General features: G+C 41.0%; 1 protein-coding gene across 2 annotated transcripts in view; it reads right to left on the bottom strand.

Annotated features, from left to right (window-relative positions):
- AP3B1 (adaptor related protein complex 3 subunit beta 1) overlaps window positions 1-24,361 on the bottom strand; it is a 208,584-nt gene that overhangs the window by 129,561 nt on the left and 54,662 nt on the right. For both annotated transcript variants that reach the window (XM_084800657.1, XM_084800656.1), the window contains exons 4-7: window positions 23,060-23,155; window positions 22,296-22,456; window positions 20,452-20,518; window positions 12,453-12,635 (exon numbers count right to left, since the gene is read on the bottom strand). In XM_084800657.1, coding sequence (XP_084656783.1) covers window positions 12,453-12,635; window positions 20,452-20,518; window positions 22,296-22,456; window positions 23,060-23,155 — 507 coding nt within the window. The remainder of the gene's footprint in view (window positions 1-12,452; window positions 12,636-20,451; window positions 20,519-22,295; window positions 22,457-23,059; window positions 23,156-24,361) is intronic.

Genomic DNA, 24,361 nt, shown 5'->3' on the forward strand with positions numbered 1-24,361 from the left:
GGAACCATTTCAATTATTTGGAAAGAAGGGGAAGGAAAAATCTGAATTAAAAAGCTCTACATAACACAAAGTTTTATTAGGGGATGATTTAATCTCCATTAATCCCCAAGTATTCTACATCTAAACTAAAGAATGCACTGAATCATTAGAAAAAGCTGTACAAGCAAGATGTCTCAAAGATAATGCAATGGCTGGGGCTAGAGAGATAGATGGCTTTGTAGACAGTCTTCCAGAGGCCTGGGATCCATTCCCAACACTCAGGAAGGCTCACAACAGCCTGGTATTTCAGTTCCAGGGGATCTGACACTATCTTCTATCATATGCAGACAACAGGCACACACAATGTACACAGATATACAGGCTGGCATAACACTCAAAACACATTTTTTAAAGTAAAAAATTAATTAACAACAATAAAGGTAATATGACTATAGCTGTTTGTCCTGGTATGCACCTGTAATCCTAGCATTCAGGAATCTAAGACTGGAAGTGTCCAAGCTCAAAGAAAGCCTGAGCTACAAAGTTAAGATCGTGTCTTAAAGCAGGCAAAAAGGAGGAGGAGGAGGAGAAGATGTGGAGGAGGAGAGGAAGAGGAGAAAGAGGAAAAAGAGAAAGACGAGGAAGAAGAGGAAGAGGAGAAAGAGGAAGGGGAATAAGAGGAGAAAATGGAGGGAGGGTAGTGAGGCTATTTATTTGCCTCTGGAGAGGAACTAGAGTGAAACGGGGATGCCACACACAACTGAGGGCAGCAACTCTACACCTAGAAAAAGGAACCAAGCGAGCATAAGCTCTGCGGCCCCGGTGCCCTACATGCAAAGGTGCCCGTTCCCTGGTGCTCATCAGCACTGTGACTGCCGGAGAGAGAAGGACGACTACGAGTGTGTGAAGGGGGCTGTGGTGCTAACACATACACAATTATTAAGACTCTGACTGTGTGACTTTTCTGTGCATCTGTATATCATAAAAACAAAGAAACTAATACTTAATGACTACTGAACTTAAAGACAGACGCAGTAAGTGCTTAGGGGCTCTGTGATCTGCTGTCTCCATTTACTTTGTAATGTATCAAGAAATTTAGATGAATAGGTATGTCCACACTACAGTATACTGTTTTCTCCACTGTGGAGGCTAACTGTGCCAGACAGAGCATCCCTGGTTGACAATTTTCTTCTTTCAATACAATGAATGCCATGAGTAGTGGTACACACCTTTAATCTCAGCACTCAAGAGGTAGAGGCAGGTGGATGCTTTTGAGTTTGAGGCCAGCCTGGGCTACAGAGTTCTAGGACAGCCAGGGCTACACAGAGAGACCCTATCTCAGTCAATCAGTTGAGATGGATGGATGGATGGACGGATCAATCTGCTTCTTGAGCTACCACCTTCTAGAACCTGTAGAACGTTTGCACACACTGCCTTCCTTCTCTCTGGCTCCATTCAAGCCCCTTTTCTGACTTGCAGCAGAGGATGATGGCTCCTGGTACCTAGGTTTCTTTCCTAGAACTGAGTTCCTGAATTAGATCAATCAGTGTCCTTCATCAGGTCCAGGGCGAGTTCAGTCGCTGTCTCTTCAGATATTCCTTTTAGCCCCGCCTCTCTCCTCTTTCCTTAGGCATCCCATTGTTTGGAAAAGCACATGTGAGGTGCCCAGCGGCTTCATCAGGGTTTTCCTGTTGCCCGGTTCATTTTACTTCATACATTTTCTGCTCCTCAGACTAGATAATTTACACTGACCAATCTTCTAGTTCATTGATTCATTTCTACAGCTGACCCCTGGTAGTGAACATTTCATTTTAATTACTCAACTTTTCAGCAAGCTTCTGTTTGGCGCGCGCGCGCGTGTGTGTGTGTGTGTGTGTGTGTGTGTGTGTGTGTGTGTTTGTGTTTTCTCTATTTGGAGGGACATCATTTTTCTGACTTCATTTACTCACTTTAGTATGTTCTAGACCATCAATTTAAATGTGTTAAATCATGTGTGCTTCTTCAGGTACAATTTCTATTGCTTTGTTTTTCTTTTAATGTACCATTCCTCTGTTTCTTTGCATGTTTCCTAATTTTGAGATGAAAGGTAGACATTGAAATTACGATGACATGATAACTCTGCAACTGCGACTCTGTGCCTTCCCAGTGTCTGCTGGCGCTGCTATGGTTTGCTCTGGCACGATCCTGAGTGGTCTGGAAAGGCTGTATTCTCTCTCTCTTGCGGTCACTTACGTGTTTGCTCTTCTGCGGGCCGTATAATCAGCTGGTGATTTAACACATTTCCTAGAGTTACCAAAGGGAAAAAATTCCTAGTCACTGCAGCTATGCGGCCTTCGTAACACTTAAAGTGCTTGTGCCTGAGTCACTGGTTCTGCTCCTGTAGAGCTAATGGTCTCATTCAGACACCAAAGCTCAGGTTCTCGTCAGGTCTTAGAGCATGTCTCCTCCTACAGTCCACACTACACAGGTGAGGCCGCCAGCTGGCATTTTCCCAAGTCTTTCACCCTCTAACCTTTTGCTTCTTGCTTTTATATGTGTTTACTCTCTATTTTTATTGATATCTGTGGCTAAGTTATCATTTGCCTTGAAGACACTCCAACTTAGATAAAGTAAGATTATGTTCTTTGTACAATGGCCCTTCTAAACCATCAAACAGAGAATCACAATCTTTAAGACCAAAGCCCACCCTGCCCCCAACCCCCACAATCCCAGGAACCTACTACGTATGGTCCTGAGCTGCTATGGTTGAGGACTGTCACTGAGACACAGGCTGAAGACTGAGAGAATATTAAATTAAAACATGTAAAGCACTCTTTTGGTCAGGAGGCCTGGTGGCACTCAAAGAAAGACTAAGCAGGCTACCAAGATGAAACTTGATAGCCTATGACCATATAGTGGGGGAGGAGGTCCCCCTCGGTCATAGAGCTAGGGGAGGGGAATAGGGTGAAAACGGGAAGGAGGGGGGAATGGGAGGATACAAGTGATGGGATGGCAATTGAGTTGTAATCTGAATAAATTAATAAAATTTTTAAAAAGCACTCTTTTGTTTCTTAATTAAATGTCAGAATAGTTGTTGTGAACCTTAGCTTATTTTCTCTTTTCAAGGAGTTTATTCTGGTTTTATCCATTTTACTACACATCTCTGTGTAGGGCACACCATAAAGTTCCCTATTTTGCCATTATTTGCTAATGTCAGACTCCACTTAAAAAGTTGGATGCAGACAGAGTCAACGGCCAAACTGTGCGAAGACAGGGTAAGCAAATGCTCAATAGTTCCTGCCTCACAAATATGTATGTCAGATATATTGGGCCAGAAGGCTAAAGATGATGCTCCAATGTTTAGAGAATTTTGGGTGATGGTTCAGGTAGCAAGCTTTCCCTGTCACTTTTTTCATTTTAGAAGCTGGTAACATGCACTTCTAATTCACTCAGATGATTAATTTTATTCCTTCTCAAGTCTCTGATGGGGTTAAAGACCAGATAGTTTAGTCTTACAATTAAGCTTAGTTGTTTAGAGGTTAAGATGTTTTTAAGTCTAGATAGATGTTTTAAGTCGATAGAGATGAGATATGATAGACACTGATTTTCATTCAGAATTTTAGACTCACCAATATAGGAAAGATGTTTTCTGCAAGTCTGCCAAGTACAAATAGCCAAATCACTATGAATGTAACATTTATATAATTCCTGATTGTTTGGTGGTTATTCTTGCTGTACATAGTTTATTTTATTTATGTGTAATAATATAAATGTATATATAAAAAAATATTTTTAAAAGGTGTACACCAAGTGCTGGGGTATTAAGAGTCACAGTACAGATAACAAAAAAGACAAACACATTTCTAATCAGCATAAAAAACTAAATAAAGGTATACTGAAGGCACAGAGTATAAAGACAGTTTTCAAATGATGATAAAGGCAAAAAAAACCAGGCCCAATCTGCAAGTGCTGAGGAAGCTGAAAGGAGAGTTTGTGAACAGAAATATCGAAAGACGGAAGTGGGGTCAGGGACATGGCTCAACAGCCAACACACTGCTCTTGTGGAGGACCAGAGCCCAATGCCAAGAACACAGTATGTGAGGGTCACAAGCACCGCAACTCCAGCTCCAGGAAATCCAACACCTCAGCTGCCCTAGGGCCTGCCCTGCACGCACAAGCTCATACCAACAGACACATACACATAATTAAAACGAAACAGTCTTTTTTTAAAAAAGAAGAGGAGGTGTGGGAAGACATCTCAGTGGGTATGGCGCCTGCTCCCCAGAGCAAAGCTGGGCATGAAGCAAAAGTCTGCAACCCCAGTACTTCTGCTGTAGTGTGGCAGGCGGAGACAGAAGAGCCCCAGAAACTCACTGAGCAGCCTGTCTGGCAAAGGCAACAGAAATTAGCAAAGATGAGGCCATATCTCAAACAAGGTGGAAGGTAAGGACACGGACACACACACACACACACACTCACTACTACTGTTCCCTAAATAAGTTCATAGGAATGATGCGTAGTTCTAGAAGCAGCTGCTCCAAACATGGAACTTTGCAAGATTCTGAGCACCTGCAGGAGCACAACAGCTATAAATGGGGAGGGGAAGGGTTATCTCAAACAATGTGGCTTAAAATGGGTAAGAGGAGGCACCCAAAGGGATGAAAGAGCCAGCAGCACCACCTGCTACTCGCATGGGGTTTACAGTCACCCCTTAGTCAGACAAGTAAATGACTTTCATATAGGAACTTTCCTGAATGGTTCTCTACAGCAGAGTCAGTTTTCTGTGCTGTGTATGAAAATACACAGTCGTAACTACGGAAGGCGAGCTGGCGTCTGGACCTCAGACAAGGAAGATGCATTCTCATCTACTATTAACTCCCCCAGCACTAGAGAGGGCTTCTGTGAATTGCTGGTCTTAAATATCAAAGATTTCATAATTAATTTTGTAAAATGGAATGACTCAGCAACGCAGAGGAGAACAAACAACTCAGTTCTGCAGACTAGAAGTTTTGAGCCTACATTGTAACATTTTCTCCACCAGACCAGATCCTACTCAAGGTATCAAAACATACTGGCTGCAGAGATACTCGCTGCTTTTGAAAAGAAGATTCAGACTCAGGATTGGCCTTCCAAGGGATCTGATGCCCTCTCCTGACCTCTGCAGGCACTAGGCTCATTTACAGTATTCATACATTCATATAGGCCAAACACACACACACACACAGAGCGAGAGAGAGAGAGAGAGAGAGAGAGACATAGAGAGAGAGAGACAGAGAGAGAGACAGAGAGAGAGACAGAGAGAGAGACAGAGAGAGAGACAGAGAGAGAGACAGAGAGAGACAGAGAGAGAGACAGAGAGAGACAGAGACAGAGACAGACAGAGACAGAGAGACAGAGACAGAGACAGAGAGACAGAGACAAAGACAGACAGACAAGAAGACAGACAAGGAGACAGAAAGAAAATAAAAATAAATATTAAAATGCATTGTATTGTAATCAAAATAAAAGACAGTTTCAAAAATTGGAATATCCTTGAGAGTTACAAGAATTTTCTCGTAACACTTTTCACTTCATCTAACATTGCTGTGTGTATACACATCTCTGAAAGGGAAATTTTTAAATATTCTTTCAAAACCACAATCTCTTAATAATTATATGAAATTAATATGAGAAATATGGTAGAGGCTTTCCTGAAAGAGCTGAGAAGCCAGGGGCCTCAGAAGAAGGCCCGGATTCCCGAGGCATGGCTCCTCTGGGCACTGTGAGGAACTGTGGTGTGCAGCGGGGAGAGGTCCCAGAAGGCTGATGATGTAAACCTAGCTAAAGAGAAGTGACGGAAGGCTGAAGTCCATAGGGTTAGAGGGTTATTTGGGAAACACGCCAAGACCTTTGACCTGGAGCTGAGATGCACGTCCTGTGCTGTGGCTTCAGTCCCCGCAGACGGAATGCCTTGACTGGAGAATCAGATGCAGTCACAAGCATGGAGGACCTGGAGAGCAGCGTGCTGCGTGCCTACAATTGCTGCTTTTGGGAGGTGGAGGCAAAAGCATCTCAGATTCAAGAACAAAATACATTATTTGGGGGGGGGGATTTCCAAGTCCAGTCTGACCAGTCTCAAAACAAACAAACAACTAAAATAAATAAAACCAAAGAGCTGGAAATGTAGCTAGCTCAGTGGTGGAATGCATACTCAACAACATGAGGCACCAGATTTAACCCGAGTCTCCCCCCCCCCAGGGGGATAAACCAATAAAAGGACTTTATCCACAGAAGAGTAAACTTAAGAAGTGTCAGCATTTGTCTTCTACCATTTCCCAGCCTCACAGTCATAGAAGCTTCTTTCAGCCATGGGTGACAGTCAAGAAGGGAACTCATAATTGGGCACTGCTAAGTGTGAGTGACTGATGAGCACTCAGCCCCAAGTGGACTTCTATGTCAACTCAACAGAGGCCCAGGGACCAACAGAAAAGATGGGGCTAAATGGAGAAACCAAAGGATGGGGAGAATCAGCGGGCTCTCTTTTCTGGATATGGCATGCCCGTTGCAATCATGAACATACAGCAGCTGTGACCACACACATCAAAACACACACAGCTGGGGGTAAGGGGTAAGGGGGAGGAAGGGAGGGGGAGGGAGGGGGATGGAAGTATGGAGGGGCTGAGGAAAACATGGGGTTGGCAGGACGGGAGTGAGATGAGGAGGTAGCAGAGGTAACTGTAACCACAGTGCAGGGTACACAACTATGATTTTATAAATACTTTTAAGCATATATACTTTATATGCAGAGATACAATGGCTGCAACTAACTCCTGATCAGACACAATGGAGCACAAAAAATTCCACTGATCAAAACTCTTCTTTAAAAATTAAAAAAAAAAAACAGAATCAAGATAATTTAAGATGAACAAAATTTAAGAATTCATACAAAGGAGGTCTCCTAAGAACAACACACAAGAAACTGTTCAGGGTGAAGACAAAAAGAACAGATGGACCTTGGGAGCTGAGAATAGGGAGTTCTCCATCTCTACAGTAGGAAGGTGATGGATAATACCCCAAATCTGCTGTCAGGAGATAGTACAAATGTGCCCTGCCTGTGAATTTGAAAAGCAATTGCAAACACGTAAGTACACACAAAGAACGTAAAGGAAGTCAGCCATGGTGAAGAATACAACAGGAAAATATCTCTTATAAGCATTAGCGTATTGGTAAACTAAGAAAAGGAGCAGTGGCTGGAGGTGGGCATAACCAAGAACATGAGTGTAAAACACATGCTCAAAGCCAGGGACATATTACTCGGATAAAATTAAGAACGCTAAACAAAAGGGAGTCTCATGGGTTGAAACATTCGATCAAGAACCAACCATGACCAGAAGCACAGGGTGGAGCACAGGCCTCACTTCCCACCCAGCCCCAGGGCCACAGCTAACCATGTAGTAAACCCTTTGTCAACACTTGTCTGCTGAGACACAATCCTATTTGAGCTGTGTTGTGAAAAATGTACTCTATGATAAAGCTTCAGTATTTATTTCAATTTTAAGGATTCTTCAGAACAGCAAAATCTAATAATAGTCCACTCGTAAGACACATTACAAAATTTGTTTGTCCTTAAATTAACCTACTGAAAAAAACATAAACCCACACAATACATACACATGCATGCATATGTTCATATATAGTTTGCATTTTAATGAGTTATTTTCTAACAACCACTAAAAAGATACTCATGCTAAAAACACAGTAAGCAAAATTCCAACCTTAGAATGTCTTCATGCCTCGAGAAGCAGAGGCAGGAGGATCTCTGTGAGTTCAAGGCCAGCCTGGTCTACAAAGTGAGTCCAGGACAGCCGAGGCTACCCAGAGAAACCCTGTCTCAAAAAACAAAAAGAAAAGAATGTCCTCACACCTATCCAAGGTTCTATAAATTGAGGTACAGAAATTTTTTTTAAAGACAAAAGTAAATTAATCACTCCTAAGTTTCCAAATGATATGGACAAATGTCACAAGAATGGCACCACCGGGATTCATATTTGAAATGGTTATAGTGAGTATTTACTTTTAAGTTTCTAATTAAACAGTCTTGGTAATTGCTACAAATCTTTCATGCCCTACCAACTTCAACAGAACTGGATGCGTAAATGAAAATGCAATGTCTGGAGCAAACAGTGTCTTCACTATCACCTCACCTCACGATGACGCCAGGACAGGGCTCAGCTGTCTTGTTTTTAGGGTTACTGGGGGTGAGGGGGTAGGGCAGTGGTTTGGAGTTTTGTTTGTCTGTTTGTTTCATTTTATTTTAAATAACTCTTAAAAGATTTGTATGATCTGAAGAGAAACTGGACTATTAAATCATTCTTCAACATTCACTTTGTTTTATTTTCAAAATAAATGCATTTTCAAATCCATTATTCTTATAAAAGCAGCTTTATGCTAGAGATCTGCATGTTCTCCCATTAAGAGCCTTCAATGACAAAGAAAATACTTAAATAATGTCATATCCTTGGAAATTATACAAACTTGACCTAGAATGGAAAAACAACCAACACAAACCGCAAAGAGTAAGGTAAATTTAAGAAAATAAAAATGCAAATGCACATTTTAGTCGTCTCTTGAATTTATTAACCTAAAAGGCTTAATTTCCATTTTCCTGCATCAGCTTTATTTATAAAATGTCGTGCCCTATAAATACACTGTTATTTTCTATAGTCAAGCACCCTCTTAACAAATCTTCTCATTAATATGTAAATGTAAAGTCAGTCGGTCTTCTCTCTGACAGCCCCATGAATTCCTAGCACACTGCATAATCGGCTTTGACTTGGCATCCACTATTTATCATCAAAGATGTCAGTTAGAAAAATTATGGAAAATACACTGCAATTGATATGACTGCAATATACTTTGTCAACACTTAATTGTTCCTCAAATCGTACATTTACATATAAACAGCCTAAATACTGATCTATAATGATGCAAATAAACTAAATTAAAAATCTCTTCTGCCCTGAAGAAGCTTATTTGTATATGATGTGTTCATTTGAGAACTGACTGACAAAAGCATGCACATCAGCTCACCTAAAAAACTATTTCTAATAATTTTCAATTCCTAAAAGCTAACATCTCACTACCCTTCAAGAATATTAACATAGACGGTCTTAGGGATTTATTTTTTTAAAAGGCGTTGGAGATAGCTCAGCTGTGAGAACACTTGCTATACAAACGAAGACCTGAGTTCGAATCCTCTACACTCACTAACAAAGCAGAGCTCCAGGTTCAGTGGCAGATCCCATCTTGGTGAAATAAGGTGGTGAGTGACAGAACATGAACTTGAAGTATTTTTCTGACCTACGCACTCACATATGCAAAAATAAAAGCTTTTTCTCTTTGGAAAGTATGTTTAATTATAGATGTCATCTGCTTGAGCACCATAGACTAGTGGCTCTGAGAGTAAGCAAACACAAACCATATTAAAGTCAATGGGATCTAATGTAAAGGAAAGAATGCTGGCCTTGAGCATCAGATAACTGTGTCTAGGTCTACCTTTTCTAAACAGTGTTTTGGCCTGGGTGAATTGCTAAAGTTTGTATGCCTTGGTATCTCTATCTATAAATGGGTATGAAAATTTTGACTGTCCAACATGGTGGTCTGAATGCAAAATGCCACCATAGGCTCATATGTTTGACCACTTGATCCCTACCAGATAGAATTGTTTGGAAAGGATTCGGCGGTGTGGCCTTGTTGGAAGAGATGTGTCACTAGGCGTGGGCTTAAAGGGTACAAAAAGCCCATGCTACTCCCAGTTAGCTTTCCCTGTTGCATACTTGTGTCCCAAGATGTAAGCTCTCAACCTGTCTGCTGTGTGTCCTGGCTGTGATGCTCATCGACTCCACCTCTCTGAAACTGCAAGCCTACAATAAACTCTTCTCTACGTTTCCTCCGTCAGGTTTGTCACAGCAACAGTCCACTCCCTGGTCCCACCCTCTGCCTTGGTTACTTTTCCTTTGCTGTAATAAGATACCATGACCAACTGAACCTATCCACCACACAAGAGAGTACAGCAAATGATAAATTAGAGTATCAATTTTCCTTTAATACAGAGAGGGAAACCAAGATCTCTAAATTTGGTATGATAGGAAAATGTCTATGTGAAATAACTTCTAAGTTGGTATGTTCATTTGGTGACACCGTTTCCTGGCTGGCACATTCTTACTTCAAGGTAAACGCCCTTGATTTATGTATGGTACAGTGGTCCCTACACAGCGTTTATGAAGTGATTTCTGTCTATGGGTGTAGGACTGAGAGACTCAAACATCTTTTACTCACTGACTCCAGGAAGGCCAGTCACTCCCCAGGCTTCATCCCAGGTTCTGCTCCCCTGTGACATTCTATTCTATGATAACCTTAGTTATAACAAAAAACTCTACTACAAAAACATTTTAAATATTTTCTGAAGCTGAAAGCAGATAAAGAGCTGAACACGTCTATTTCAAGTGTGGCTAAATTGTCTTTATTAGTTTTAGTCTTACAACTTTTTTTTTTTTATAAATGAATAAGATTAAAAAATAATAATAATTTCAAGTGATAAGAGTAGTTTAAAAACCCAACATGAACTATGTGCATGCACTCGGGAAGAAAAACACCCCATCAGGCACCATAGCAGAGGCTGACTGAAACCAAAGGCAGAGCCTCTGAGGTTGAGGCTCATGGCTGTGGGATTTTCATCACAGACACACTGCTTAATTTGGTAAACAGTCTTCAAACTGAATGCTAAGCAATAATGAATTAAATTAATTTTGTAAGATAGAGAAGTATATAGTAATAGTAAAAGTTCTTTGACTTGAGTCATGTAGCCTAAGTTACTTTTTCATATAGTAGAAAGATGCAACCACTTTACTTACAGTGAAGTTAAGATGCTCCAAAAGGAGACTATTTCTAAAAAAAAAAAAAAAAAAAGTAATAACTTAAGATTTAGAGAGCAGAAGGGGCCTACAGTCCAGACACAGGCTCATCCTGTGAGCACAGAAGGACAGAAGAGCCTACTACAGTCCAGGGGCAGGCTCATCATGGTGCACGTGTCAGCCTTGGTTCAACACAACATTCCCAAAGTAATGAGGAAAAAAAAACAAACTGAAACACACCATTCAAGGAGATAAAAATACATAAAAATGTCTTAATCTCTTTAATACTAAAAACTAACTCAATATGGAAAAAATCTATGAAATGTTTTATAGTTTTTTGTAACCTTGATATGTCACTTAAAATACCTATTTTGAGAGTATTAACATTTTCCTCTCAGATTAATATTATTTTTAATATTAAAAAGATGTTCTATACACTGTATAATTAGTCTGGGAAAGCTTAGAACTGCTTTGGGGGCTGGAGACATGGCTTGTCTGTTAGGAGTGCTTGCAGCTGAATTCCAGTACCCACACAGGGTGTCTCACCTGCGACTAACTCCACCTCTAGGAGATCCACACTCGCTTCTGACCTGCTCAGCAACTGGCACATGTGGAGATTGTGCATACATGACCACACACACACACACACACATACACACACACACACATACACACATGCACAAAATGAATGCACTCTTACACACAAATGCACATTGTGAAAACACATGTACAAACACATTCATGCACACACATGTGCACATATGCAAGATCATGAAAATATACATATATACACACATATCAACACACTTGTATATGTTCACACCCAAGCATACATGCATAAAAAAGCATACATGCATATACATACACACAAACATACACATTCACATACATATGCACAGAACACATACATATAAACATGCACACATACACAAAAATACAAAATAATATTGCATTAAAAATAAGATGTCAAAAGATGTACTATTATAGTATTGCTTAAGATTTCCTTATATAAGCTTAAATTTACATTTGATTCTGTATAGAAACAGTGAGTTCTTTTACAAACAATACAATACAATTAAAATTTCTAAGTTTCTTGTAAAGAATATGATACATTTCTAATAATAATCTCCAAAAGAAAATAAGTTCACTTTATAAAATATTTAACTATTGACTTCACAGACTTCAAGTAAAAAAGGAAATAAACATATCTTAGAAGTGTAAAACTTGAGGAGTAAGAAGTTTAAAAGTTCAACAGTATTTCACTTATAAAATCTAGAAAGTATTATCCCAAGTGTAAATTCATGGTCCAGAGTCACATTACATACTTTAGGAAATTTAGGTACATAAGATAAACAGGGCTTAAAAAGGTAAAATCAATTATAAGTAACAGAACAAAAATGAAAACCAGCCCAGGGCTTGATAGCACCATGTGAACCCTGTGTCCTAACAGGGACTCCTGACAAGTCTCTCACGACAGATTAGACAGTGCATCTGCACACGGGCACCAGCAGTGTCAAAGCGAGCTCCCACTAAGATGCAGCTTCTGATTACTTCCCTGCTCCCTTAGCACACTGCACAGGAAGGACACCAACCAGCACTCACCTCTCTCCAGGGACTGACAAACTGGGTGCGAGCATATCTTGTTAGCATGTGGATGATGACAACTTGCCCCCACTCCTCAACATCAACCAGCAGGTTACAGAGCTTGCGGTAATTCCTGTGAATCAGATCAATTCTATCCGGACACACTTCTTCAAAAGCCATCACCACACTGCCAGCCACCAGCTAAGAAGAAAGCAATAGTAACTCATTAAAACACACTCTCCACCCAGCCAACATCCTCCTCAGTGCTCCAGGGCACAGTCAATGCTATGACATTAACACTCAAAGCTCTAGTCATTCAGCTACTGTGAGTAATAAAAAGTAGAATTTCCTTGAAGAATACTGCTAAAATCCGTAATTACTACAGAAAAACCAGTCTTTTTTCTGAAGAGAGATAAATCCAGGTTATTTCATTTTATCAAGTTAAATTCTAATAAATTTTACATGTTTTAAATATTAATAATTCAGTTTTCTTTTTAAAAAAACTTAAACTTTAATGCTTTCTTTGTTGTAACAACATCCAGAAAGAGATTCAAGGCAACACTGAAATCCAACTGTCAGCTTAGAGTAAATTGAAAGTGACTTGACAGCCGAGCGTGGTGGACCCGCCTTTAATTCCAGCACTCAGGAGGCAGAAGCAGGTGGATCACTGAGTTTGAGGCCTACAAAGTGAGTCTAGGAGAGCCAAGCTACACAGAGAAACTCTGTCTCGAAAAAAAAAAAAAAAGGACTTGACAATGGACTTGCATTACAAAGTACACAAAGAACACTTAACACACTTAAATTGAACACATTTCAAACCATTTTGCTTACCAATATAACTTACTAAAAACACACACACACACACAAAGTGACTGAAGTATTGGTATACCATGCATAAAAATCAGAATAATGTACTGCCAACAGGGGGCAGCCTTCCCCTGACCAATTAATGAAATCACCACCACTGGCTTTTGAGTTGTCTTGCTCTTGCAAATCTTGGGTGAACTGAGATTCTTTTAGTACAAAGATACAAGGCAAGCAGAATACTTAATATACAAATTCTTCTACAGGTGTACCATAGATATATGTGCAGTTAGCCAACAGTATAATAAGGTTTTGAAAAAACAAATTAATATCATATTCTTCCTAACCATTGGGGATTTTCCTTTTAGTATCTAAAATTTCCCCAATGACTAAAAATAAGCAATTAAATAGGAATATAACTTATTGAAATGGTACTTTTTGAAAAATATTAGCTACATGATATTCATATTTTGAGTGTTTGTCCCTCTACTTGGTTGCCACTTAGTTTATTAATATGCAACCAGCAACACAATTGAAAGAAAACAGCTCAGAATATAGACTTGCTATTATGCTAAACAAGTTTCAAGTCCTGTGGGGATTTTATGAATTACCAATCAGTATAAACGTGAAGTCGCATTTATTGACTCCAGCCCTACCCATGGACTGGTGCCTGCTGGTCCCAGCATGTATGCACCTCAATCGAAAAAGCAAAGAATTGATTATTTGTGTGAGCTAAATAAAAATGTATTATACGTCTAATTTCCTATTTGCAGTTGATACGGAAAGCAAGTTAAATGCATGTTTTCAACTCCATATTTTGATATCTTCTGCATAAGTTACTCTTCAAATATATTCACAGCAATTTATAACATGTAATTATATAAGATTAAAATTAACAATTTAAAAATCTCTTAAAATAACCAAGTTGAGAACAACAAACTATAGAATAAATTACTGTTTATGAGTCATAAATATCAGCATATATTTTATATACAAATCAATAATTACTATCATAAAGAGCTGACAAAGAATGTTAAATTACAAAAATGAGGTGTTTTTCAGTATAATCTATAGAACTGAGCTCATTTTAAGTTTTTAAATAGCCTTCACTTTTTAAATGCTGTAAAAAAAAAATCAAGGTTTTTTTAAAAACCCATGAAATATTTTCTTCCAAATGATTAGACACCAAACAATAAAACAGAAAATCAGCTGCTGCAGGATATTAAATTTATCAAGCCACAGCAACAAGCATCCAACTGTGGGGACCTAACAAAGTACAGATCACCAAGACATCCCAGGAAGGAAGGAAAACCATCACCGAAGGACAAATGAGGCTTCAGGAAACATTAAAAATAGGAAAAATGTAAAATAGCACTTTAATAAAACAACACTGACCATTTCAGAAACGAAATTCATTGTACAGTTTGTTTTAAGCAATCAGAGCTTTTTGATAAACATTAGCAGAAGAATTGATCATTTGAGTCTATTAAATGTTCAATATCCATAAAACATTCAGAATTAAAATAAAATGATCTACTCAGATTTCAAAACCAAAAATATTGGTTTCCAAAAACAAACAGTTAATTTCCATCTCACTGTGTCAATAGCTCTTCACAGAGTGGAAATAAATCACCCCACAAAACTGCAATGAGCTCATCAGATTCAAATGCAGCTTTCCATTTATGTATTTTTTATATTAAAGCAATAAACGTGGTTCGTCTATCTCCCCTTGGTTGCCACGTTTTTCTGTGCTGTTGCTATGAACTTCAGCCATTAGCTGCGCTCCAAGGTAAAGTACATGAACCATCAACAAAAGTGACATCCCATCTATGGAGTTCATATTTTCTCTAGATTATCTATGCTAGTTGACAAGCTGGTAATGAAAAAAATCACACTAAGCAAATGGTTCCTCTAATAACAATAAATTTTCTATAAAATTATGAAGGGTACAAAACGTTTCCTTGCATCTATTTTGTCATGAATTCTAATTAACGTTACAAAAATCTGAGTGCTGGGTCATCACAAGAAGTGCATCACAGTTTGATTGATAAGATGGTATAAGTTAGCCAATGCTGCCAAGACTTTCTTCCCTTAAATTAATGGCCATCCAACCTGCCCTAATCATACAGCCCAAATGATATTCCCCTTCTTATTTCAATGTTCTTGAGGCATGGAAAATAGGAAAGATCGGTCATTTATCTTCTAATAGCTGTATAATAGATCTATCACAATAAAACATCTGCACAAACTCAGGGGTGGGCTTCCTTCTTTCCCCAGAACTGTGAGGCTTTTACCAGCATTAAATCAATAACTTAGAAAATGGTATCTTACCCCTACAATTTAGCTATGAGCATCAACCTATTCATTAAACAGAATTGGCAACTAAAATTAAGGAAACTTTGAGTCATTTTTAAAAAAAACAATAAACAACTCAGCTTTTCAGGAAGCATTAATGTAGTTTATCTTCCTGATTTAATGCCTCTGATAAGATTTCCTTGAAATTAACTTGAAAAAAAAAAAGTAAGTACCAACTTACCTAGGGGCATTCTAAATATCTGGTTCCATGTTTTCAATGCTCAACAAATATTATATTTTACACTTCAAAAATATATATAAATAAGTGCTACAGATTCAAGGATGCATTTATAATGGAGCATTTGAAAAGGTCTGTGGTAAAGCCAATTGTGCTAAACACACAAGGCAGATGAAAGTGGTGTGAATCCAGAAAGACATAACAAAACTTAGGAAAACAAACACTAACCACTGACTGGAGATGACAAATACAGAGGCAGAATGTTCCCCTCTTGTTCCCCGACTGCAGGTGTGAGCTTTCTGAATGTCTATGTAAACACAAAGACAAACAACAGCCACCTAAATGACACTACCATTGCTGGTCAGCCATCACCAGAGCTGTGTGCCTGTCATTTCTTTTTAGGGAAAAACTACACACTTGTCTGTGCAGCTACACACTTCTCACATGCTAAAACGCCTCGGAGGTCACAATGAGAAAACCCACCACAGGCAAAGAAAAGCAAAAGTAACTTTCTCCCCACATCAGTCGAGCTTAAATAAACAAGTTTTAAGAATAGCGACATTTTTCACCTTCTGTTCTTTCAGTAACATAAAAGCCACAATAATGATCCCCATACTATACCAGTAAATAAACTCAGTATGTAGAAGTAATTAAATTGTTCATTTGATTGAATTTTTTTTTCTTTTTCTCTTTTTTGGTTTTTCAAGACAGACTTTCTCTGTGTAGTCTTGGCTGTTCTAGACTCGCTTTGTAGACCGGGCTGGCCTCAAACTCAGAGTGATCCACCTGCCTCTTCCAGTTAGACAAGTTAATGATATCTATGCAAAGCTGAAATCAAACCTCTTACTTGTCTTTTTGTACCTAGAGGCTTCTAACATACTAAAAGACCTTGGAGGTCTCAATAAGAAAATCCTCTGTAGACTAAGAAAAGCAAAAGTAAGTCCTAAATCCTTTAAAAAAAAAAAAATCAGGCTGAGGATTTTGTCTACTCAGTAAGATGCTTGCTTTGTAAGAATTACAACCTGTGTCCAATCCCCAAAACAGTTATAAAAATAGCCAATGTACAGTGGAACACGGCTGTAAGCCCAGGGTGGAAGGACAGACATGCATGGTGACACCGGACTGTAATCCCACCTGTAGGAAGGACAGTCATGCATGGTGACAGGAGACCATAATCCCATGGGTAGGAAGGACAGCCATGCATGGTGACAGGGGACCATAATCCCATGGGTAGGAAGGACAGTCATGCATGGTGACAGGGGACCATAATCCCATGGGTAGGAAGGACAGCCATGCATGGTGACAGGGGACCATAATCCCATGGGTAGGAAGGACAGCCATGCATGGTGACAGGGACTGTAATCCCATTGGTAGGAAGGGCAGCCATGCATGGTGACAGGGGACCATAATCCCATGGGTAGGAAGGACAGCCATGCATGGTGACAGGGGACCATAATCCCATGGGTAGGAAGGACAGTCATGCATGGTGACAGGGGACCATAATCCCATGGGTAGGAAGGACAGCCATGCATGGTGACAGGGACTGTAATCCCATGGGTAGGAAGGACAGCCATGCATGGTGACAGGGACTGTAATCCCATGGGTAGGAAGGACAGCCATGCATGGTGACAGGGGACCATAATCCCATGGGTAGGAAGGACAGCCATGCATGGTGACAGGGGACCATAATCCCATGGGTAGGAAGGACAGCCATGCATGGTGACAGGGGACCATAATCCCATGGGTAGGAAGGACAGCCATGCATGGTGACAGGGGACCATAATCCCATGGGTAGGAAGGACAGCCATGCATGGTGACAGGGGACCGTAATCCCATTGGTAGGAAGGACAGCCATGCATGGTGACAGGGACTGTAATCCCATTGGCAGGAAGGGCAGCCATGCATGGGGACAGGGGACCATAACCCAGAGGTAGGAAGGGCAGCCATGACAGCCATGCATGGGGACAGGGGACTATGATCCCAATGTAGGAAGGCAGAGATAAGAGGAGCCCTAGGGTTCCCTAGCCAGCCAACCTAGGCTACCGGGTGAGCTCCAGGACGGCAAGAGAGCTTGTCCCAAAAATCAAAGTGGGATGGAAAGCAGGCTGTAAAATGGCTCAGTGAGGAAAGGCACTCACTGATAAGTCAGAAGAACTGAGTTCAATCCCCTAAACCTATGTGGCAAAGGGAGAAAACTGATTCATACAACAGCCTTCGTCTAACTCCACAGGGGGAAAACGGGGGAGGGAACAGATACTGTACCTGGAAAGATGCATGTGCATGTGGAAGTTTCAATTTTAGTATGGCCTCTAACCCCACCCGCCACCTTGTTTTGTTTTGTTTTGTTTTGTTTTGCTTTGTTTCAAGTCAGAGTCTCACTATATGGAGCCCTGGCTGTCCTGAAACTCACTCTGCAGAGCAGGCTGGCCTTGAACAGAGATCCGCCTGCCTCTGCCTCCCTAGTACTGGATTAAAGGTGTGCAACACTACACCCAGCTGTCTCCAAATTTCTTTAAGTTTATGATAGAGCAGAAATAAAAGGAAACTACATGTAAATTAAGGAGCTGTTCTTCTAAGTCTCACCATTCCCCACAGTACTTAGCAAGTGTCCTATAGTAAAAGTACTTTTTAAACTACAATTAAGTTATCTGCATCTTGGTAACAGGCTTGATATTTGCACCCTGAAGCAGCCATGTCTCTATTTGATATTGCCTCCGTATCAACGATGCCCAGAAGGAATACAATGAGGACTTCTAACACACTCTGCCTGGAGAATGAGCCCAACAGCTGCATGGATAACCGGGCGGCATAATGGCACTGTCAAGACCGCAGTGAAGAAAATAAAGGATATGAAGTATTTGCTAAAACACTCACTCAGTGCAAAGAAGCAGCGAAGAAGGAATGAAAGCGACACAAGACAGACAAATAAGCAGGACGGCAGCTGGAAACTCAACTGATTCAAGCAACAGAACATCAAGTGTGAGTAAATCAACTGTTCCAATCAGAATGCAGGTACTGTTAGATTTAATTAAGTCAAAGGCATCTATAGCCTACCTATAGAAAACAAGTAAATTAAAAATACTTTTGAATATGAACGTTTGAGAAACAAAAGTGTGAAAACAATCACAAATTAGACTGTACATCAAACAGGAGACAGTACTATTAAAGATAAAACAGACATTTTATAAATAAAAGATGAAATTGGTATAAACATATATATCAACATCAGAGCTCCTAAGTATACAAAGCAAACACTGACATAACTGAAGAGAAATTCCAGCACCTACTTTTCAATATGAACCGCAGGCATGGGCCAGCAAACAGTTCAGTGGGTGAAGGTGCTGACAACTAAGTCTGACAACCGTGACTTCAGTTTAACCCCAAAACCCACAAAATGGGAAAGAAGAGGGAACCAAACCTGCAAGTAATCCTTTGACCTCTACACACTCTCCATGATGGGTGCACCCATACACACACACATACATACATACATACATACATACATACATACATACATACATACACACACACACACATACAAGATAAGTACAATTAAAAAAATAAAAAGGCACAACAAGGAGACTGAAAGCATAACAACACATACAACTCAGACCTAGTAGACATCTATGAAACACTCCACCTAACAGAACAATGACACGTTCTACTCAACCAAACACTGCAGTGTTGAGGACAGACTGTGTTAATCCGTCAACTAAAGAAGCCAGTAACAGAGAGACCTGCTGCATGGTGACAGTCCATGTTCCCTAGCATGACCTACGAGCACTTCCTAAGCAGCTCTGAGTTGTAACAAGTGGGTACAGAGGCCGTGTCTAAGACTCCGGCAGACAAGGCCTCCAGTTGCCTGCTCACACACCCCAGGTCACATGTCTTCCTAAGTCTTGTCATGCCAATGCACACACACAAACTGAGCATGGAAAGGGGTTGCAAGCAGATAACACACATTCTCAAAAGACTAGCCATCTTAATTAGAACAATAACTCTTAGAAGCAACAGCAACAAAAAAAGAACATCCTTCAACTATAAATTTTTTTAAGGAAGAACCATTTTGAGAAATGTTGTAATGTCTAGAAAATGTGCAGAACCTGGGCATGGTAGAGCATGTCTGTAACACCAGGGCTCAAGAGGCTGCGGTCACACAGCTGTGTAGCAGAGGCCAGTCTGGTGTAGACAGTAAGTTCCAGGTCAGCCTGTGCCGCATGAGACCCTGTCCTACAGACCAGCAAGCCAACAAGCTAAGACAAACAGTGTAATACTAAATCCTCTCTGTTTTTCATCAGGTCTTTAACACTTGCTTTCTTTGTTTCTGTTGGGTTTTGTTGGTTTGGTTTGGTTTGTTTGTGGCTGCTGTCGTTATTTTGTTTTGAGACAGGTTCTTACTTTGCAGCCCTGGCTAGCCTGGACTCACTGTGTACCCCAGCCCTGGCTAGCCTGAACTCACTGTGTACCCCAGCTGGATCCAAACTCCAGAGACCATCTGTGTCTCTCTCCCAAGTGTTTGGAAAAGGTGTGTGCCAATATGCCCAGCTTTAATACTTTAGACATGAGCTGCATTAATAATTATAGCACTGTATAGAATTAGAAATAATTCTAGTAACTCTCCCATGGTAAATCACAGTAAAATAAAACACAATTTTAGTGACATCAAAAGACAATACTCACGGTGCTCTTATCTTTCAGAAGCTTCTCAATGACTTCAATTAACATTTCCTTCTGCTCTGGGTCAAGACTAAAGCATTAAAAATAAATAGATAAATAGTAAGCCCCATGCATTGATTACCCTGAGTCCTAGCAGTCAATGGCACTTATCACTTCAAGAATGCTGAGGGGTTCTAAGAGAAATGGGGTGCGCCTTCTCATCAGTGCACTACCTTCCCTCTCTAACGCTGCTGCTCCCGTTAACCAAACCAGGTGTCAATCACTTCCCAAGACAGCTGGAGAACTTTAAGGAAATAGCTAAAAATGCCTGACTGGAAATTCCTTTTTAATCTCAAGGAGAAAAAGTAAAAGATAGCAAATGTTTTTAACTATGGATGTGTAACTGCCAAAAGCAAAAAGAGCATTTCTAAAGAAAACCTAATTATATTAGCCTGCTAATGAAGAAATGCACTAGAATGCTGACATCTAACCCAAAGAATGGAGAGGTGGGGAGTGTGGTACATTTACACAATGGAGTATTAGTCAACTGTTAGAAACAATGACATCATAAAAATTTGCAACTATGGAATGAAAAGATCATCCTGAGTGAGATAAACTCAGAAAAACAAGCATGGTATGCACTCACTTATAAGTGGATATTAGTCCTAAAGTACAAAATAACCATGCTACAATCCATAGACCCAGAGAAAGAAACTAAGTAGCCAATAAAGAGGGCTCAAAGGAGCACAGGTGGATCTCCCAATAGATGTTGCCAGTGGATTGGGGGTGGGTGGAGATGGGAGCAGGAGGAATCAGGTGTTGGGGGGACAGGAGAGGTCACTGGAATGGGGGGGGAGCATTTGAGTGCAGTAGAAACGCCCTGGAATCTAGGAAAGTGACCCTAGCAAAGTCTCCTAATTATGGGGGATACGAAGCCTGAACTGGCCACCTTCTATAACCAGGCAAGACACCTAGCAATGGGACTGGGACATCAAGCCAGCCACAGCCTTCAACCTATACTCTGTCCTGCCTGTGAGATGTGCTGGGGTAATGTTGGCCCAGAACTTGTGGGAGTGGCCAACCAATGACTGGTCCAACAAGGCCAACTCCACAAAAGGGAGTGCATGCCTGACACTGCCTGAGTGGCCAGGAACCAGAGGCAGGACAGACAAGAGACACAGGATAAAACTAAACACAACTGACAATAAAAATAAATCAATGAAATGATTCCTCATGATATTCTGCTTCACTCATAGATCAGAGCAACTGACGGAAGCAGATGCAAAGCTTCACAGGCAAGCACTGGGCAGAGCCAGGGGAACCCGCAGCAGAGGGGAAGGAGGGCTGTAGGAGGCAGAGGACATCATGAGAAGAGAACCCACAGAATCAACTGAACAGGGCTCATAGGGGCTCACAGAGACGGGAGTGACAAACACAGACCCTGTATGGGTCTCAGCCAGCTCCCTTATGGTTGCATAGCTTGGTGCTCCTGTAGGACTCCCAACAGTGGGAGGGAGCTGGGGTGTCTCTGACTTTCCTGCCTCCTCTTGGGACTCTTTTCTTCCTACTGGGTTGCCTCATCCATCCTTGATATGAGGGCTTGTGCCTAATCTTACTGTAATTCGGTAGGTTATATGTGGTGGATATCCTTGGGAAGCTTGCTCCTTATTTAAAGGGAAATGAAGGAAGTGTGGATCTGAGGGAGAGGGGAGATGGGCGAGGGACTGGGAGGAATTGAGGAAAAGAAAAACTGCAGTCAAGATGTAATGTATGAGAGAAAAATAAAAGACATCTTCTCAAAAGAAAAAATGCCTCTGGCCTACAATAGTCTAACTACAGATGCCTTATGTGGCCACAAAGCACGTTACCTGTACAACTTCTGTATAGCATGGGCTGCGTTCTTCCTAACGTATGGCGACAGGTCAGCTGAAGCCTCCTTAATAGCCAGCATCATGATAGGCACAATAATTGGCACTCTAATACTTGACAAAACTCTCAAGGCACTTGCACGGATTAGTTGATTTGGGTCCTAAAACAGAGTGAAAATATCCATCAAAATTTCAAATGTATACTTTCAAAAGCACCTGTGTGTGAGCTGGCAGATATTACAGAGAGTAATCAACACAGCAGAAGAAGAAAGTGCCGTAATTTAAGACAGGCAAGGGTGTCTGAAAATAGGTAAGAAAAGGAGGAGTAAATCCATCTTTTCTGAACAGTGTTTTAAAGAACAGGGGTGGGCACGATGCTAGTTGACTATTTATTACTAAATGTATTAGGCTTTTAATCTTTCATAGCAAAATGCATCATGAATTTAATGTCGTCTTTGAAAATGTCCCACTGTCTTGTTTTTGTACACTTTCAATAACCTGTTGGTACAATGACAACCAGTCCTTCTATATATGACAATGATGCAATAGACATAAAGAAACAGAAGCAACAACTTCTGTGGCAAGGTTCCACATGGTTATGCAGAAACCATTTTCTAAGGCTCCTGAATCTGCACTCAGGGAGTTCCTTTAACTCTTCAAGCCACAGCGAGGCAATTTAGTAGATTATTGTCCCATTTCTTTAAAGGACACACCTTCAACTGGGCAGCCGCCTGTGGCTATTTACCTGCTCGGCCATCATTTACCTTCAGTGCTCGCTGAAACGTGCTGATGGACAGGAGCGCCAGGTCCTGCTGTTCCTCAGCGTACCGGACGAGGTACACATACACCAACTTCTTGATCTATTTGGAGGGGGAAAAGAAAGTCATTCACTCCTACCAGGATGAAAATTTAAAACTCAATATTTTATTATACCAAAATCCATTCTCAATTTTCCTCAAGTAAGTAAGTGAATCTAGTCACAGCTTAGACTGTAAAACAGATGCTACTTTGTGTGATAATGACAGCAAAGGAAAAAGCCTGCAAAAAGTAAGGACTTTAGTAATGCAACCCAGAGAAGCAACATCCTATCAAGGTATCTCTTCCTTCTACAGGAGTCTCTGAGGAAAATTTATGTAATACCAAAATATCAACTAACTTTCAAACAAAACTAAAAAAAAAAAAAAAAAAAACAAAGATAATATAACAACTTGAGCTCTTGCCATCAGGTAGTTCCACATCTATCAAACAGCCCCAACTCCTCCAATGTTTACTACATGACATTTTCAGCTTAATAAGAACACTAGGTGAAAACAATGCCAATCAACATAACAACAATGCCAAGGAGACTACACTGGAGAGTGTTCTAGTAAAGTCTTTAAAGGCAATTTAATAAGGTATACAGCTCTTCCTCTACCTCAATAAATCTACAAGCAGTGGTGGAAGAAAAAGGAGGTAGTAGACAAGGAGGAGGCAGTAGTGGCTGACAAAGAGAGGGGTGGAAAGGTGGAGGAGGAGATGGTGGAGGAGGAGATGGTGGAGGAGGAGATGGTGGAGGAGGAGATGGTGGAGGAGGAGGAGATGGTGGAGGAGGAGGAGATGGTGGAGGAGGAGATGGTGGAGGAGGAGGAGATGGTGGAGGAGGAGGAGGAGATGGTGGAGGAGGAGGAGGAGATGGTGGAGGAGGAGGAGGAGATGGTGGAGGAGGAGGAGGAGATGGTGGAGGAGGAGATGGTGGAGGAGGAGATGGTGGAGGAGGAGATGGTGGAGGAGGAGATGGTGGAGGAGGAGGAGATGGTGGAGGAGGAGATGGTGGAGGAGGAGGAGATGGTGGAGGAGGAGGAGGAGATGGTGGAGGAGGAGGAGGAGATGGTGGAGGAGGAGGAGGAGTGGTGGAGGAGGAGGAGGAGATGGTGAGGAGGAGATGGTGGAGGAGATGGGAGGGAGGAGATGGTGGAGGAGGAGGAGATGGTGGAGGAGGAGGAGATGGTGGAGGAGGAGATTGGTGGAGGAGGAGGAGATGGTGGAGGAGGAGGAGATGGTGGAGGAGGAGGAGATGGTGGAGGAGG

The sequence above is a fragment of the Acomys minous genome, assembly GCF_964271855.1.
Source record: "Acomys minous genome assembly, chromosome: 11".
Classification (NCBI taxonomy): domain Eukaryota; kingdom Metazoa; phylum Chordata; class Mammalia; order Rodentia; family Muridae; genus Acomys; species Acomys minous.